The 18,792-nt window shown below is 39.0% G+C and overlaps 1 protein-coding gene across 1 annotated transcript in view; it reads left to right on the top strand.

The window, feature by feature from the left end:
- PDE8B (phosphodiesterase 8B) overlaps positions 1 to 18,792 on the top strand; it is an 84,758-nt gene that overhangs the window by 28,740 nt on the left and 37,226 nt on the right. Inside the window, exons 6-9 of the mRNA XM_034773388.1 lie at positions 5,163 to 5,241; positions 6,668 to 6,808; positions 10,836 to 10,924; positions 11,750 to 11,810. Of these exons, the coding sequence (XP_034629279.1) occupies positions 5,163 to 5,241; positions 6,668 to 6,808; positions 10,836 to 10,924; positions 11,750 to 11,810 (370 nt within the window). The remainder of the gene's footprint in view (positions 1 to 5,162; positions 5,242 to 6,667; positions 6,809 to 10,835; positions 10,925 to 11,749; positions 11,811 to 18,792) is intronic.

Below are 18,792 nucleotides of genomic sequence, written 5' to 3'. Positions count from 1 at the left end.
GAAGTCATCTTTTAAAATTTATTTGACAATTACTAATTTATGAATTGATGAGACATTCTGAATTAACAGAATAGTCCAGAACAGTGAGTTAATTACTGGATAAAATTGTTAAACTAGTGTTTTCAGCTAGCTACAGAATGAGAAATTGTCTAATAGCATTACTTATCAAGTGCATTTACTCAGTGAATAGAATTTAATTAGCGCTAGTCCAGAAAATTTTAAAAATATCGTTGGTTAAGACACTTCGTGGCCAATATCAGTTCTGATGTAAGCAGGCTCATCAGGAAAATAAAGCACTTGTGAATTTTTAAAGTTGCGTACTATTGGATGGTGCTTGGAAGGGCACACCAGTTACTACAGTGTGAAAGTAGAGGAATGCAGAATTCAAAATAAGTGTAATACAAAACTTAGCCTTTACCAAAAGATTAATATAGCCTATATACAGTATCTGTAGTCTGTGATAAATCTAATGGAATATAATCTGTAATGACAGTGTAAAAGGAAACCTTTCCAGATAATTTGATGTAATTTTCAGACTACCACCTCCAAACTCAGTATGTACTATAATAATAGAAACCTCTTGTCCAGCAGTGTGCAAAGTCAGAATCCTGCCAGAAACTCTAAATACTGAAAATAAGCTACTTAACTATTCTCAGATAAGAAATTAACTTAATTAGTCTTTTTGCACCCTCTAGGCTTAAAACTTCCTAGGCACTTGCATCTGTCATCGAGCACTTGTCTGGAATGTACAGGAATAAAGAAACAAAGAATTATTAAAAAGGTCAATAGGCATTCATTTCATGTCAGCACATTGAATATGCCCTCATACTTCCTGTTCTGTTTTCATTTGTTTCCTTTTCCAATAATCATTACATCCTGCTTGTTTAAAGAGTACAAAAACAGGATGTTTTAATATGTAGAATTATAGCTTCCAAGGACAGAACACTAATACAGCCTGAACACCTCTGCATGAACAGTATTAATAATTAATATAAGTAATTGAATTCCCAAATCCAGGGAACATGACTCATATTGATTATCACATTTTTCTGCAGCTTTATTGAAAATAAAGCCATCAGCCAAAGAAAGCTTAAAGTCCTCATTACATTTTGAAGCCAACATGTTAGTCTCTGGAGGTAATTAATCTACCAAATCTACCGATATCCTTTCACCTAGATTATTTAAAGGAACTGAGCTGTGCTCTCCCCTTTCTTTTTCAGTTTTCCGTAGTTTTACAAGCCACAACAAAAAAATGAATACTAAAGCACTGCTTTTTTGCGTCTGCATAACTCTAAAAAAATGCCTTCCACTTAAAAAGAAATAATTTGGAAAGCAATTTGTCTTTAATCAAATAAACTTTGTTGGTATTTTCATCCACTTAATGTGAGTTGCACCTCAATATCACCTCTGAATTTGGACCACAGAGACTGCGTTAACGTAGCTCTGTTTCAAACAAACTGGTGCCTTTTCATATTCACAAGCAGGGTCTACATGGAACAGTTAGCGTTCAGCAAGTTAGTAAGCTTTATAAAACACACTCTACTGTCACACTATACTGTACCATGTAGACAAGCTCTAAGTGGATCCAAGTTGCTGTAACTAACATTGAGGAACAAGAGGAGGTAGGTGGGGGGGGGGGAGGGGGGGGTAGGGAAGCACCTAACACGAGGGTGTAAGAAGATGCAAGTTAAAGCAGACTGACCCCGGACTTGAATTTACACAATTTTCTTGCTTTGTAAGGCATAATTTACATAAACTTAGTCCCACTTAAACCTATTTCCACCCACTTCAATATCACTGGTGTGTATTTTACACCTTTCCCACACCTCTCAGTTTGACTCTACTAGGTTTTAAATCCACAACTGTAACTGAGAATGATCTCAAAAAGGCATTTAATGTATGGCTGCAACATTTTTGGTTTGCTACTGCCAATGCAGACATCAGCCCCCAGAGACAGCTTCAGTTAACTTCGTGATACTCCGACCTCAGTAGTTCAAGAGCCAAATTAGTGATCAACATTATCCAAGTGTGAATTCATTGTTTCATTTACTATATATAATATATATATTATAGTACTATAGTATAGTATATAGTACTATAGAGTGTGTGTTTAATATATATATATATATATATACACATTCTCACAACAAATTCCCAAGGGTACCCAAGGTTGTGGGCACCTCACTACCACCTGTCCTTAGCATGAGGAAGCTTTGTCTGTGCCTGATGAGGGTCAGCTCCCTGCCTCCACCAGTCACAGGCAACACAAGCCCTTCCCTCTAGGCCTATGCAGGAGCACCCCAGACCGCCCACACATCTCCATGGAGTGTCCAGCCCCTGTTCCACTGGACACTTGGAGTATTCACAGAATCGCTACTTCCAAAGAAGCTGTACGGCCCAGAGTATGTGTTTCACCTCAGATCACCGCTCTGCTAAACACTTAGGTATGTTTATAGTGAAAACAAGTAAGTTTTTATTTAACAAAGTAGAGAGATTCTAGTGATTTGCAAGTAAAGGTATTGGAAACAGTTGATTATGTATCAAAATCATAACACACATTCTAGAACCTAGACTTGCTTAACTAGATACTTTCATGTCTTACAGAGCAATGCTCACCCAAAGCCCTTGAAGTGTTTTACAGACAGGCTTGGCTGTGAACTTCCATTCATGAGACAAGTCACACTGTCCGCTTGCCTCCTCAGTGAAAGATTCAGGATGTAAAATTTCCTCTCTTGAAGATTTTGCAATTTCTTGATTAGTATTTGGCTCAGTATGCAAACAGATATCCATTGTGAGATATGCAATGCCCAATACACAGATGGCCAGACAGAGAGAGAAGCGTCTGTTACATCCTGCTTGAAAGTAACCTGAGACATGTCACCTCCTGGTTACTTGCTTCAAGAAAATAATTTTCTGTACAGACCCATAACTCCTTTAATATTGTCTATACATACATTTCACAGTGATTTATTATGATCAGTAGGCCATTGGCTCTTGGTAGAGACCTCACATATCTCTCACCAAAGACACCACTGGTAGCCAATCCTATAATAAACTAAAGATTTATTAAGTAGGAAAAAGAAATAAGAGTTATTTGCAAGTTTATGGCAGGTAAACATACACTCACATGAGTTTCTATTACCTTTTGAAACCTATGACTGTAACTGCTGTAATGTGCAAACTCTGTGTCCTTTAGATCTAACCTAAGCTAATCTGCTTGGGCATCCCTTGTTTAAGCTTAGAAATGTCGCCTTCTCCAAATTCCAAGCAGCATAGTGATGCATATCAGGGATTGTTATTCCCTTCCCCCAGAGTTCAAACTTTGATGAGATGAGGGTTTGTGCACATCCCCTCTTCATGGGGGTATAGGGAGCAATCAATGAAGCCTTTTGTCCACTGATCTTCCACAAGGGTTCGTCTGTTACCAATAGGCCTTCCCTTGTTGGGCAGGAGATGACACCTCTTGTGGTAAACTATTTCATACGTGGTAATGCTTCTCTCCTGACTGTAGGGGGTGTCCAGCTTCATAGCTAATATCTTTATAGTTACAGAGAAAACATTTAAATATTACCTTTATAACATGGGATAGAGGTGATGTAAGTGAGATTAATTAATGCAACAACTCACACATTTCATAAAGTCCAAATACTAAACACATTCTTATAAACTTAACATCTGTTTTAACCATGCTAACACACAGGTGAGCCAGACTGGTTTCCAGTCATCATTTGTCAGTTTTCAGTGAGGCCTAGGGCCTTGGCATGAGCTGGCACCAGGTCTGCCAGCATCACAGTTTGATGGTGTTTATGTTCACTTGACTTTTCTCTTCACTCCAAATGCTTTTCATCACACTTATTTAATGGGATTATTTTGCTCTTTGTTTACCGGAAACATTTTTGCTTGGTATAGCAATATGTCTTGAACAAACAATTGTAGGCTTACTGGTGTTTTTTGGAACGTTGACTGCTGAAATGAAAACTGAGATATTTCAGGTGTCCTGAAATAAGCTCCTAGGACCCATGGGAAGCCATATGAAAGTCTAAGACTGGACATATGATCACTGTAAGGGAGGGAGAGTATTGTCTTCCTAGCTTGGACCCTCTCCACACAAAAGAACTTGGCAGGTTCTGCTGCCATTGAATCCTTCCAAAGGACCCAGGATTTGGCCCATTGACTTCAGCAGGAATTACATACAAATCAAAGAAAAATTTTGAATTTCTGGTTTGAGCCCCTATTAAAGTTACTGAAACCAAATATTTTGGTCTGAATAATAACATGGGAGCAATTAAAACATTCCAATTTGTTTTCTTGCAGGGAGACTTACTTCATGTCTCTTTTAGCTACTAGTAGATCACCAAGGGGGCCCCCCAACACTTCAAACTAAATTAACTGTATTATGTGATACAAAAAAACCTCCATACATAATGAAGCTGTTTTGGTTGCCAGGGCATCCTTTATAAAGTGGTGATCAATTCGGGAGAGACTTTTGTTGGGTTCCCTTGGCAATTTGTGTATTGTTCGCAAGATACACATGCCTGAAAACTGAAATGTTGCTTTTTTAACCTTGGCCCTGACTAAACTATAATCTAAAGCACTATGGTTTTTGTTTTTGCATACTTAATGTAATGAATGTAACTAATATTTGCCATATAAAAGATCGTCCGCTCAACAGAAATGCTGAGTATCTTCTGCATGTGTTAAGCCACTGAAATGGCTTCATGCTTTCTACTTGTTCTGAAACACTGAACAGAAATTTGTCCAGCCTTTTATTAGCAGTGCCACAGGCCTTCTGTAGAGACCCAAACTGGAAGGCAGACTTCTTTATAAAATTTCACATCCACTGTTTCCCCAATAATACACCCCCCTCCATACACACTCTGGTTGTTCAGTTTAAAGTGTGTTCAGAAAAGAGAACTTGCTATTAAGAAGAGGTAGTACCCATGGTAACTTTTATATTGTGAATAACAATAAAATCACTTGAATGTCAGAAATGTTGGAAAACTGAATTTTCAGTTATTATAATAGAGATGATTACATAGTTTTGTCAAAACAGATTTTGTACGTGAATCACGCACTGATAAATACAGCGTAATTGCATACTATAGTTACCAGTGACAATTGTAATATTGGTAAAACTAATGTGATTCATTTGCTAATTGCAGGGCTTGTAATTCAGTGTTTACAGCACTAGAACATTGTCATGAAGCTATAGAAATAACCAGTGAAGATCATATTATTCAGGTATGGAAAATCTGTCTCCTTTATTCCTTATGCTTTGCTGTATTTTCATGTTTTGATTTCATTGCCTGTTGGAAAGCTTTAATAAATGAAAGCAAATATGATGATCTACTTGTTTCTTTACATATTACCATTTGCTGTATATGTAAGGTCTTTCCTTCATTGAGCTATCAGAAATATGATTTAAAAGCTGTCCCCAATATTTTGCATTATGACTTCTTAATACAAAGCCAGAAAAATTGATTGTGAAAAATCCTAATAAAGTAATACATTTACAGCATAGTACATAACAGAGTACATAACATATAGTACATAATGTATAGTACATAACAGAGTAAGATGGCCTTGACAGGCAAGTATTTATATAATTCTTATTTCATTGTTCTTTTGCCCCTCTCCTCTCCCTAATTTGAGAACTTTTTTGTAATTTTTGTCACTTCCATGATACTTGGCATCAAAAGCATGAGGATGGACACCCTACTACATGAGTGCGGTTATGGCCTCATACAGACTATCTCTGATGTGCAGGATGAATAGCAAGGCCATTTCCCCCCCCCCGACTATTTCTCCCTTTCACTGTCTTTCGTCATGACTCCTTGATGCTTATTATTTCTGTTAGCATGGCTAACAGTGCAAATCAAAATGGGACACTTTGTAATGTGATGTAATACAAGTTCCAGAAAATGGACAACATCTACAGCAGTTGTGCAATACATAATTTGACCGGTAGCATCAGAATTCAAATTGCTGTTTTCACAGGACATACTTTAGGCCTTCAGCTACAGATCCATTAACGCTGAGCAAATATGGCAATAGTTGAGGATATTCTTTGGAATGAAAATCATGTCTTTGCTTTACCAGTACAGCACTTGCAAGCCTTTTTATTTGTTTGATGCAAACTTTTGAGAGTAAGTTTAATTGTTTAAGAATCTTGTGTCTTTAAAACCCACAGATACTTATTTGTAGGGTTGTTGTTTTTTTTTTTTAAATCATTGTTAATGGATAATTGGCAGAGAAAATGACTAAATTATTTGCTATGAATAACTCGCCCAGCTCTAATTCTGGCATATTGAATAAGATATGTTGGTTTGGTTTTGGTTTTTAATTAAAGAACTTTGGACAAATTCTGCATTAATTTGCAGTCCCTTGTCTTATTTCTGCTTCTTCACATGTTACACATGAATTAGGACCCATTCAAAACCCTATTGACTTCAGCAGGAGCAAGGTCAGGCCCATCAGCAAGTTCCTTGGTTTCATAAGAGGAATAGTCTGGGCTATACTATGTGCATTCTTACAGCAAAAATTTATTGGTATAATGTACAGTAGGGCATTTTACTTGGTATCACAGAACATTTTTATATTTAGATTTGAGTACAGCTTTTCTCTAAGTACTTGCTGGACTAAAATTTAAGGACCTCTATTTTGACAGTATGTTAACCCAGCCTTTGAACGGATGATGGGCTATCACAAGGGAGAGCTTATGGGAAAGGAGCTTACTGAGCTACCAAAAAGTGATAAAAACCGTGTAGACCTTTTAGACACTATCAATATGTGCATCAAAAAAGGAAAGGTAGGTAAATAATGATAAAATTATACAAAATATTCTATTTCTGTGCTGCCATGTTATGTTCTTCTGGACTGAAAATGTGACATGTCCCGGTTCTTCTGATAAATCATGTGTGTGGGGCCAGAACTTGGTCCCTGCTCTACAAAGGAACTGGCAAACCTGAGAATCTAGTCCTCTGGGGAATCCTCTGGTGGCACAGCGCCACTGCTTTAATGACACCCCCTCTGAGTCCCCTTTACAAAGAGAATCCCTGTGTTCTGATGAGGCCCAGCTACCCTAATTGCCCTGTGGGCAGCCAGCACAAAGTGGAGTAGCCTAGAGGCTGCTCTATTTTATGCCAGGGGCTGGACTGCTAGTCTGCTGCCCCAAGATTGGGAGGCCAGGGGAAGATAAATGTGGCTTAATGATGCCTTTTGACCTTCTCCTCTCCCTGCTCCAAGCTGCACCAAACACAACGCAGGCACAGCCCAGGATCTGGGATTACTCTTTTAGTTTACCATTTAAAGTTCTTGTCTGTCTGTCTGGCCATGAAAATGGCATTTCCTACTAGATCGTTCCCAGTGTGCCATATTCCAATAGAGAGCTCATCTACAGATGCCAAAAGTGACTTCTGTTGTTCAGTTTTGGGCTATCCAGAGGCAACCAGCAAAGCTGACAGACCTTGTTGATTTCTTATTGTGGAGACGTCACTTTTGACTCAAACTGCACACATTGAAGTCAATAGGTGTTGTGTTCTTCACTTAAATGGGAGAGATTCAGATCCACCCATAGCCCTAACCCCATGATTCCTTCCATGCACAGACCCACCCCCAAACGCTAGCCTGTGACTTCCAGAGTCTGCTCCTAGAGATACCAGAGAGCAGTGCTTAGTGGAGACCTTAACAGCCAATGATCTGCAGGGAGGATGAGGATAAACAGCAGGATTGGGAAGGGTCAGGATTTCCTAGTGAGTGACCCTGTCTCACCATTCAGGACTGGTAAAGGGAGTATGGGATCAGCACAGCAAGGACTTAGGGAGGCAGACCAGACAGCTTCTGAGAACAGAAGTAGCTGGCAAATCTGACTGCTTTCAATACTGCCAACCTCCGATAGTCAAAAACCATGAGACGGGCTTAAAAAACCATGAGATTTTTAAAATTTTTAAAATTGTTTGGGGGGGAGAGTATTTTCCTTCTGTTTTTTTTAGCCTTTTTGGTCACATTTTCCAGTCCTTCTCTACAACCATGAAGGACAGAAGCTTTTAAATTAAAGCTGAGATTCTCATGTAATCACATGACCCTATCTTTAAGAAAAACAGAAGACATGATAAATCATGAGAGTTAGCAACACTGCTGGCCTGTTGACTTTTCTTCGTTGGGCTACAGTGGATTATGATGAATAAGGAGAATGTCTTTGTTTAAAAGTTTAAATCCACCTTAGCCCTGAGATATTGTTACTGTCGGTGCTTGTGTGAAATCTGGAACCTCTGGTCACTTTTTTTTTTGGTAGAGGGATCTGAAAAATAATGAGGCTCCTGAGGGTGGAAAGTGAAGGGAATTTCAAAGTGAAATAACTTTTTAAAATGTTCCTACTGGTGTTAGTTATTTAAAAAATATTGTGTTAAATTGTTTTCTGGAGACTTATTGTGTTAAATTTAAGAGCATAATTCAATCATTAGTATAAAACAGAGGGATTTTCATCCTGCTTTAAATTCCAGTCTAGAGCTAGTTGAAAAAATTTAACTTTTTCCAACAGGAAAAGGGACTCCCCCGCCCCCCTATAAGTATAATGAAAAATTCATTCTGGATTTGCTTTTGTTTGTTTACCCAGTATAGAGGTGGCTCAAAAACCTTCCAGTTTTGAAAGGTGTTTAGTTTTTAGTTTGTTTTTTTCTTTCTTTTTTTTGCGGTGGGAGGGAGGGTGTTGGAGTCCTTTTTTCATTACACATTTTTTTCACTTTTTTTGACCAGCTTGATTTTTATCTTCTTATGACCTTAATTGTGGAGCCGTTAGGGCATATCCATCATGTAAAATTAATGTAAAAAAAAAAAAAAGTCTGTAAAATATGCAGTAAAGCATGTCGCTAACAAATTCTGCCCCTTCCCTGTGCTGGTCTGACAGGCCCTAGGTATGTACAGTGGAAACAGGATAGAGGTGGAGCAGGATGCTGCCTGCTGGAGGTCAGGCGAGGGAAACACAGTAGGTATCTCTAGGAGAAATTGTAGGAATTCTATATAAACTCCTTTTCAAAAGAAATGCCTGGCTAACTTTCACACCACAATTATTTCTGTAAAATATGTGTCAAACATGGTGCTCTGAAAGGTTCTCCACTGATTATGAATTTAAAAAATAATCATGGGTATATTCTAGGGCTGTCAAGCAATCAAAAAAATTAATCGCACCGGTAATAATAGAATACCATTTATTTAAATATGTTTGGATGTTTTCTACATTTTCAAATATATTGATTTCAATTACAACACAGAATACAAAGTGTACAGTGCTCACTTTATATTTATTTTTGATTACAAGTATTGGCACTGTAAAAAACCAAAAGAAATAGTATTTTTCAATTCACCTAATACAAGTACTGTAGTGCAATCTCTTTATCATGAAAGTTGAACTTACAGATGTAGAATTATGTACCAAAAAACCTGCATTCTGAAACAAAACAATGTAAAACTTGAGAGCCTGCAAGTCCACTCAGTCCCACTTCTTGTTCAGCCAATTGCTAAGACAAAAAAGTTTGTTTGCATTTACAGGAGATAATGCTGCCCATTTCTTATTTAAAATGTCACCTGAAAGTGAGAACAGGCATTTGCATGGCACCGTTGTAGCCAGCGTCGCAAGATATTTACATGCCAGATGCGCTAAAGATTTATATGTCCCTTCATGCTTCAACCACCATTCCAGGGGACATGCGTCCATGCTGATGGCGGGTTCTGCTCGATAACAATCCAAAGCAGTGCAGACTGACACATGTTCATTTTCATTATCTGAGTCAGATGCCACCAGCAGAAGGTTGATTTTCTTTTTTGGTGGTTCGGGTTCTGTAGTTTCCGTGTCAGAGTGTTGCTTTTTTAAGACTTCTGAAAGCATGCTCCACACCTCATCCCTCTCAGATTTTGGAAGGCACTTCATTTTCTTAAACCTTGGGTCAAGTACTGTAGCTATTTGTAGAAATCTCACATTGGTACCTTCTTTGCATTTTGTCAAATCTGAACTTGAAATGTTCTTAAAATGAACACATGTCTTGGGTCATCATCCGAGACTGCTATAACATGAAATATACAGTAGAATGCAGATAAAAACAGAGCAGGGGACATACAATTCTCCCACACCAAGGTCAGTCACAAATTTAATTAATGCATTATTTTTTTTTAACGAGCGTCATCAGCATGGAAGCGCGTCCTCCAGAATGGTGGCCAAAGCATGAAGGGGCATATCTGGCACGTAAATACCTTGCAATGACGGCTACAAAAGTGCCATACAAATGCCTGTTCTCACTTTCTGGTGACATTGTAAATAAGAAGAGGGCAGCATTTTCTCCTGTAAATGCAAACAAACTTGTTTGTCTTAGCGATTGACTGAACAAGAAGTAGGACTGAGTGGACTTGTAGGTTCTAAAGTTTTACATTGTTTTGTTTTTGAGTGCAGTTATGTAACAAAAAAAATCTACATTTGTAAGCTGCGCTTTCACGACAAAGATTGCACAACAGTACTTGTATGAGGTGAAGTGAAAAATACTATTGCTTTTGTTTATCATTTTTACAGTGCAAATATTTGTAATCAAAAATAATATACATTTTGATTTCAATTACAACACAGAATATAATATACATGAAAATGTAGAAAAACATCAAAAAATATTTAATAAATTTCAATTGGTATTCTACTGTTTAACAGTGTGATTAAAACTGTGATTAATCGCGATAAATTTTGTTGAGTTAATCGTGTGAGTTAAGTGCGATTAATCGACAACCGTAGTATATTATTTAATTAAATGTGACCTGGAATATCCTTGAAAGCTGTTTTCATTACATTGATTTAGGAATGGCAAGGGGTTTACTATGCAAGAAGAAAATCAGGAGACAGTATCCAACAACATGTGAGGATAACACCTGTGATTGGTCAGGGAGGGTAAGTTACCCAAAAGGTACACTTTATTTTGTGTAGTGTGTTAACCAAACTATTTTATATCCCCAGCGAGCTTGGTATGGAAACCCCAATGTGCTCAGTAATTGAGTGACATAGATAAATGTACAGTAAGCTATTGCTTATTCTTTGTGTTCTGCCTAGGGAATCAATAACAAATTATCAAAGCTGATCAATCAAGGGTGAAATTCTGTGATGTACATCCATTGCAGCCCCACTGAAGTCCATGCAATTGCTCGTTGTGTACGTCAGCACAGATTGTGGCCCAAAGAATTGCATGTAAAACAAGGGGGAAGAGGAGAAATAGCAATTATATTGAAGTGTAACAACGTCACTAATACAGAAAACTGCCAAATGTGTTAAACGTATCAAAAATCCAATGTTTAGGTGAACACTACATGAAAAGAATAAAAACAACTTTTAAAATTACCTTCTCCAAAGTCCAGAGTGTGAACAATTCATGGGGATCATTAGTCTGAGTAAAGGCTTCCTATTCCTCTCATCATGGGTATACATGCTTGCATGTACTCACAATTGCAGCGTATTATGCACAGGGTCAAATTCTTCCTTCAGATGTGCATATGCTCCTACCACAGGAGTTAATGACATGAGTATCCAAGGGCAGAACTTGGCTGTGAAATATAACGAATCCTCTTCACCTGGTATTATGTTTATGCTTTTGGTTTTCATATATGATCACTAAGGTCTCTGCTTTAGACAGCAGGGCCAATAGTGTGCTAATTGAATCATGTCGTTTTGCTTCTGTCTTAACCATTCAATTGAATAACAATCAATTATTTGTGTTGTTAGAAAAATTAGACATTTTGTGTCCATCAAGAAGCTGTGTTGTACCAATGAAAACAATAAACAGGTACTGTATTTCCTTTGTAATGTGTAATATGTCTGTGTTATCAGGCCTTTTCATTAACCTTTTGCCACTTTTCTCTTTACAACTGGTATATTAGACAACTTCTAAAACAAAAAGATAGTCAGATACTCTTCAGCGTTTTTTAAGACACTGTACCCTTATTTGAACAAAATCCTGTGCGGTTCATTTTTGTTTTTCTGTATCTTCAGTCTCTCTGTTCATTGACCTGATCGACACAAGTCAGTTAAAATATGCAGAAAAGTGTAGATATAAAACCACCTTGTATATAAAACCTTGGATCTAAAACTGAATTAACATTGAGCATATTCTAGGCAGAGCTGGCAGCAGCATCTATTATGAAGGTTTTGATTTCTGATATTTGAATAATTATTTGCAAACAAAGCCCACCTCAGCCTTCAAGCTAATTATCATGGGCAGACCCTGACACCCCTTTGCATCTCCCTTGACATGTTACTTCCGGGGGCTCTACAAGGCTGATGGGGGTCTGCCCTTGAGGTTTGAGGATCAAGGCCTAAAAGAAAGCATAACCCATGGAGGCTTAAAGGCCCTACGAAAAAAACAAGCTAAGGCCATTATGTTCAAGTGAAGTTAGATAAAGCTTGCTTTGATCAATAGAAAAATCTTTTCTTACAGAACTGTGGTTCTGTAAGAGCTAGTCTTTTGAATTCACAACTAAGAACCTCTCTTGTTTGTACCAGGATATTAGGCACTGTTCGATACTGAAGGAAATGTCAAAAGGAGTTTTTATTTAGATTGCAGGCTCATTGGGGCTGGGAATGTGTCCTTAGGTAGGGCCACAAATTCAACTGCTCTTTATAAAAATAGACTATTTTGTAATAAGTTGAAAGGAATGATTTTGTTCAATGGATTCAGACATTGCAGATTTGCACCCTCTGGTGGCAAAGATAGGTTCAAACAAAGGGAAAGCAAGATCCAGTGTACGCTTTTACAAGCATAACCTGAATTTTTGGGCCAACTTCTGTGTTTGTTCAGCATTAGTATGGTAGACTGGAAATTCATTTGTAGTCTCAAGAAAATTAAAATTGAATCTTTTTTATAGAATTAAATGGAAGTAAAAAATAAAATTATTACAATGTCTCCTGTGTTGTTTAATTAAATATTAAATTAAAATATTTTTTCTGCCCCTACACTTTTAATTTTCAATATGGTGCAGGATTTTCTATTGAAAATACATCAGTATGTTGTAAAAGTAGTCAAGGGGATAGCTGAAGGCTGGATGTGGGGTAGTTTGGGGGTTTGGCATCCAGGAAAGTATGAGAAGGCAGATTTGGGATTGTGGCTTTAGAATTTTAGGAGATGTTTCTGGCAAACTGATCAGGAGTGAAATAATTAACAAGTAGCTTGTATACATTAGGGATTTTTGGCACCGGTCAGCAATCCCTAGGTAGATGGGCTGCACTGGTGTAAAGTGACTCTTTCCCAAAGTATAAAGTGGGTGTATCCTTAATGTTGACAAGCCTAATGTTGACATTTAAATTGTTTGGTTTTGGAACTAACACCCCACTGAGATACATGGGGCCATACATACTTCCCAGAGCTAGTTTTCACATTATTGTGCAGATTCAGGAAGACAACACTGCTCATTTATTTCATTTGGTGTTTGACAGCTTCTTTGATGTGTGATTAATACAGTATTCAAGTTCACAAAATAAGATACCGCTCACTGTGCAGATATTCCCTGTCTGATCATGTGTTGCCTGGTTCTCCAGGGAGCTTCGCTATATCCATGGTCTCTGCTAAGCTCCTTGGGCTTGGCTCCTTTTCGATTGGGATCCAAACACCGGTCACAATTGGCATCAAAACAAGACCTCACTCACAGAAAATTGTGCAGACCTGTGACCCACCCTCTCCTTTTTCACATGAGGAATGAAATAGTTAACAGTGTTGACATTTAAATTTTCAGTGGACACATGAATAAATGCTGAGATTGATAGATTTTAAAGCCAGACGGTACATTGTGATCATCTGGTCTGACCTCCTGTATAACACAGGCCATAAAACTTCTCCGAATTAATTCCTGTTTGAACTAGAGCATATCTTTTAGAAAAACATCCAGTCTTGACTTAAATATTTCCAATGATGGAGAATCTACCCCGACCCTTGGTAAGTAGTTCTAATGGTGAACTACCATCTCTGAATGGGGCAGTTCATTCTTCTCCGTGCTATTTTCTCAGTTCTTAAGTCAGACTCGTCTCTGCAGTGGTTACCCTAGGTGTGCATTTTTGAGATTTCTTCATAACCGTAACAGCTAGAGACTTATATTTGTTAAAATGAAAGCTGAGCTTATGGAAAACAAGATATCAGCCTTCTCTAAAGCTAGCTAAGGCATATGTTCACATATTTGTTGTTTCCAAACCCTGGATATACTGCACCTAGTATGACCGGTGGTAAGGGGGCATGTTCAGTGAGCTTGCAGGCATGAGAGCAGGAACTTGGAGAAAGCTCATGCAGCTACCTTTTGAAACAGCAGTAACATGCACGGTGTAGTGTGGTGCCTCCAAGCTTCACTGAGCTATCTTGTCCTATGCAGACATCATGGCTCTGCAGATCTCCACTTATTTTTTAGTGCTGTGCTCCCTACCAGTGTGCCTCATATTGGTAAGTTTTTGTCCGATGATGAGGTACCTAGATTAACCTGCATTCTTTTACTTGCTGAGCTGTACAATAGCACACGGAATGACAGACTGGGGGATTATGGATATGTTAATAAAATTTGGGCCAGAACAGTGACCCAACATCAAAAATAAATCACTGGACTTCGGGGGCATTTGTTCAATCCCTGTAATCCAATTATGGTCATAAAGGGCAATTTGTTCCTAAAAGCAAGATCAGCAATTGATTGGGCTGGATTTTGCTGTCAGTTTGAGTCTGCAGTAACTCCACTGAAGTTGTCATAAGTCTATAATGTATGAATCTGTCTATAGTTCAAGCATAGTTCATGGTCTTGATGTCAAATGGTTTTTATTGCTGAGAGAGTCACAGATGAAATAAAGGCCTTTAATTATGGAATATATGAGTCATGGCATTTAGTCACATTATTACAAGGATGGTTTTCTGCGTAGTAGCTTGGATGGGTACCTACTTGGGGTGACTAGCCCCACTCACAGCTTGCACCACTATTTACGCTCTGTTTTGTGCACACTAGCTCAATCGGAGCTAGGGCAGGTATGTTGCCTCGTGCTGGGATTTACACCTTGTGACGTTTCTGGGGTACCCATGTTGTGAGGCATCTCACCACCACCTGCCCTTGGTGTGAAGCAGTCTTGTCTGTGCCGGCTGTGGTTCAACTCCCTGAAACCACCAGCCTCTGGCAGCACAAGCACTGACTTCCGTGTCTCCACAGACCTCACCCTCTCGGTGCAGGCTAGTGATAGGCACACACCAAACCCCAAGTCCTTGGAGTGGTTCCTGCTGTATGCAGCCCCTATCAATGGATGCACAGAAATTACCAGGTAAGCTGTCCCTGAAGGAATAGTACACACACAGTTTGACTGGTACCACTCCGGATCGGGTCCTTTATAACATCAGAACTCAAATATATTTATAGTGAAACAATCATAAGTTTATTATCAAGGATTACGTTTTAAGAGATAGTGAGTAAGGATAATGAGTGGAAACAAAAATGGTTACAGATATAATGTAAAACACAATCCTATCACTTATCAGTGCTTATCTTTCCTATTTAATAAATTAGAAGATTTCCCCCTAAGGGTTAAACATTTGCACATTGTCAGTCTTGAAAACAGGACACCTGGCAACCCTAGCCCATTGTGAAATAATACAATGCTTAATTTACATGTCAGTTGCTAGATGGACAAACACTCCTGGTCTGAGTGAAAACCTGTCTCTTCTGGTGACTCACATCCTGAGTCTGTATCAAGGTATATTTTCAGTACATATACACAGCCCCTTAAATATCATCCCTACATACATCACACAATATTATTCACCAGCATGATCCTGGCTTTCGTTTAAGATCTTACACAACACTCTATGGATAAATACAATGAAAGCAATATGTTAGCTGTAGTGAGTTTGTCAGTCCTGCTAGGAGTTGCTGTTACATGACCGTGAATCCCTTGCCAGCTGGGATTCAGGAGTTCTGAAGGTGACACGCCTCCAGCTCCAAGTGAAAATATATCCTAAAACTGCTTGCATTTAACACTTCAGACTTTACACACAGACACACACAGCTGCTTACATTCTCATGCATTGTCCACTTTTTTTAAAATGTGAAAATTAAATTAAATTTGTTTTTTTGCCATTTGTTACACTTCATCAGGGATGTCCTTGTAGATAGGTTTCTACGTGATAGTCTCTAAGGTATGTATTTGTACACCAGACTTGTCACATAGAAAAAAAAATATGAAGGATTTGTGCATAGAAAACTTTACTATACTATAGTCTTTACTATAATCTTGTACCCAGAAGTAAAGATTTGTGAATGGGAATTCATTACTCGTGCTTAAAAAGAAGCACAGGCTTAATACATGCTTTGTTGGATTGGGGCCTTGTAGTATCCAGCCTGCGGTTTGCACACCTGCAAATTCCCACCTGCCTCTCCCCTAGCAACCAATTGGCTCAACATAAATGTGTAATCTCCCTTGTTCTTTCAGGCCAGCTGGGGGGATTCTTGCCTGCAGGGGGAAGAATGGCTGAGGGAAGGGGGAATGTATTCAGAACTAGTATGTATCTTTTATTTGGGCACTGACAGCAATAGTGGATGGAGGCTTCCTATTAAACAGGGTGACCACTGAGGTGTCCCCCGCAGTTGTGCGGTAAAGACAGAAGAGATGGTTAAGGGATGACTTGATCGCAATGTATAAATATTTGTATGGGAAACAGATTTTATAATTGAAGAGCCTTTGCCTTTGCAGACAAAGGTATAACACAATCCAGTGGCTGGAAGTTGAAGCTGGACAAATTCAAACTAGAAATAAGGTGCACGTTTTTAAGTCAGGGTAATTAATCAGTGGAACAATTAACCAAGGGTTGTGGTGGAGTCTTCATCACTAGACACTTTAAAATCAAGATTGGCTGTTTTTCTGAAAGGTGTACTCTAGTTCAAATAGGAATGAATTCACCCAAATCCTATGGCCTGTGTTATGCAGGTGATCAGATTAGATTATCACAATGCTCACCTTTGTCCGTATAGTCTAGGAATTTGATTCCCTAAGGGTTCAAACTATTCCCCAGAGAACTTTCAGTTTGAGCCCACAGCAGCTGTTTTTGCACACACTAGCAGTGGGATGTGCATGGTAAACATCACCTCGACATTGCAGTAAAGCTTGTAGAAACTCCTTGAATTATTTTTAGCCCCCCCCCAAAAAAAGCCGCCTTGCCCCAGCAGAAATTTTTGTGAAAAACATTTGATAGTTGTTAAGTATCTCACATGCTTTCACTGATACAACATTTGACGTGGCATCATTTCACACAATACTTTGCCCTGGCATATTGCTTTAGGCCATAACAAAGATCTAACCCAGCAAAACATTCTCTGATCCAAGGATATTCTGTTTAGGCTATTGTAACCCTTCTGGCATTATTTATGCTGAATAACCACTGTGAAATAGTTAGCTCCTTGTAGCTGTTTCTGCCTCTTCTCCCCTGCCCCGTCTTTTCAGCATGGTGGATGTGAACGATTAAGCAGCTCTATCCCTCATTTGGGGCCCAGTGCTGCCACCTGCACCCACAGAGAGTTGTATCTTACTACGTAAGTAGTCCTGTTGATGGGACTGCTCGCAGAGGGCTATGAGGCAGGCCATGTGGAGCCCAGGTGACGGCGCAGGCTACTCCTATAATGGTGTAAGCTATGTCATGCCCTTGCAGTACATTTTGTGGGCATAAGGCATGGGGATGGCTTCTACTGCACCCCCCTGGGGATGTAAAAGGGACAGGTTTGACATTACAACCCAGAGGGGCCTACAGTGATCCTAGAAGTCCTTGGAAAAGTCTGCCTTCACTTGCATTGTGAAGCCTTGAGCAGCCCAGTCTCCTCAGTGTGGCTGGGGATGCTCTAGCACTGTCCTTGGGCTCATCAATTCTTTCCCAAAAGGATACTGAGGGTTAGCTGACCATTTGTGTCCTGTGTGAGCTGCCACATTCCTTGGTTGAATGCAGCTGGCAGGGCAAACTGCTGCAGCTGTGTGGACGACACAGGTTAAAATAGTTGGGATGTACATGCTACTAGCCTCTGCTGACCTAGGGAATGTGCAATGTCCATTTGCATACCCCATTGCTTTCTTTGGTGACTCCTCCTTCATTTGTTTATTGCAGCGTGCTATGTCAGACACAGTATGCAGGCTGCTCGGGGCTTGGTGCAGCCCCACATGATTCCCTGTAACTCAGTGGTAGCAAGTCAGGTGACTTACCAACTCACTACCATAAACTTCATGCTCCTGCAGAACCTAATGCATGGGCATAGGATGGATGAGGAGTGTGATCAGAGTGGGGTACTAATCACTATGAGCAAGGGTGGCAAAACTGAGCTCCTAGTTAGAGTTCTGTGAATAACCGATTTTTTTTTTTTTTTTGGTTTGCTGGCTGAACCAAAAAAGTGGTACTTGGTGAATTTGTTTTGGGTCAAACAAGATGTTTTGGTTTTGAGTTTAATCTTTTTAAAATTACAGTAAAATTCAAAATTTATAGTAGTTTCTAATCGAAACATCAAAATGTTTCATTTTGAAAACATTGACATGTTTTGATACTTACTTTTAAAAAAAAATTTTGAGGGGTGTTAGGGTGGGTCACCAAAAATTTTGGTGAATTCACACAATGTTTCAGTTAACCTAAATCTGTATTTTTGGGCAAAAAATGTTTTGGACGGACCACTTCACCCAGCTCTACTACTAGTGTGACTAGAGTAAAATACAATGTCCAACTATTAGTTTAACAAGGGGCTTCAGCAAACTTTCCCCTTTAGTGTTTGATTGGCAACACATAA

This window comes from Trachemys scripta, chromosome 6, assembly GCF_013100865.1.
Source record: "Trachemys scripta elegans isolate TJP31775 chromosome 6, CAS_Tse_1.0, whole genome shotgun sequence".
Classification (NCBI taxonomy): Eukaryota; Metazoa; Chordata; order Testudines; family Emydidae; genus Trachemys; species Trachemys scripta.
This window is presented reverse-complemented; position numbering and strand designations above follow the sequence as displayed.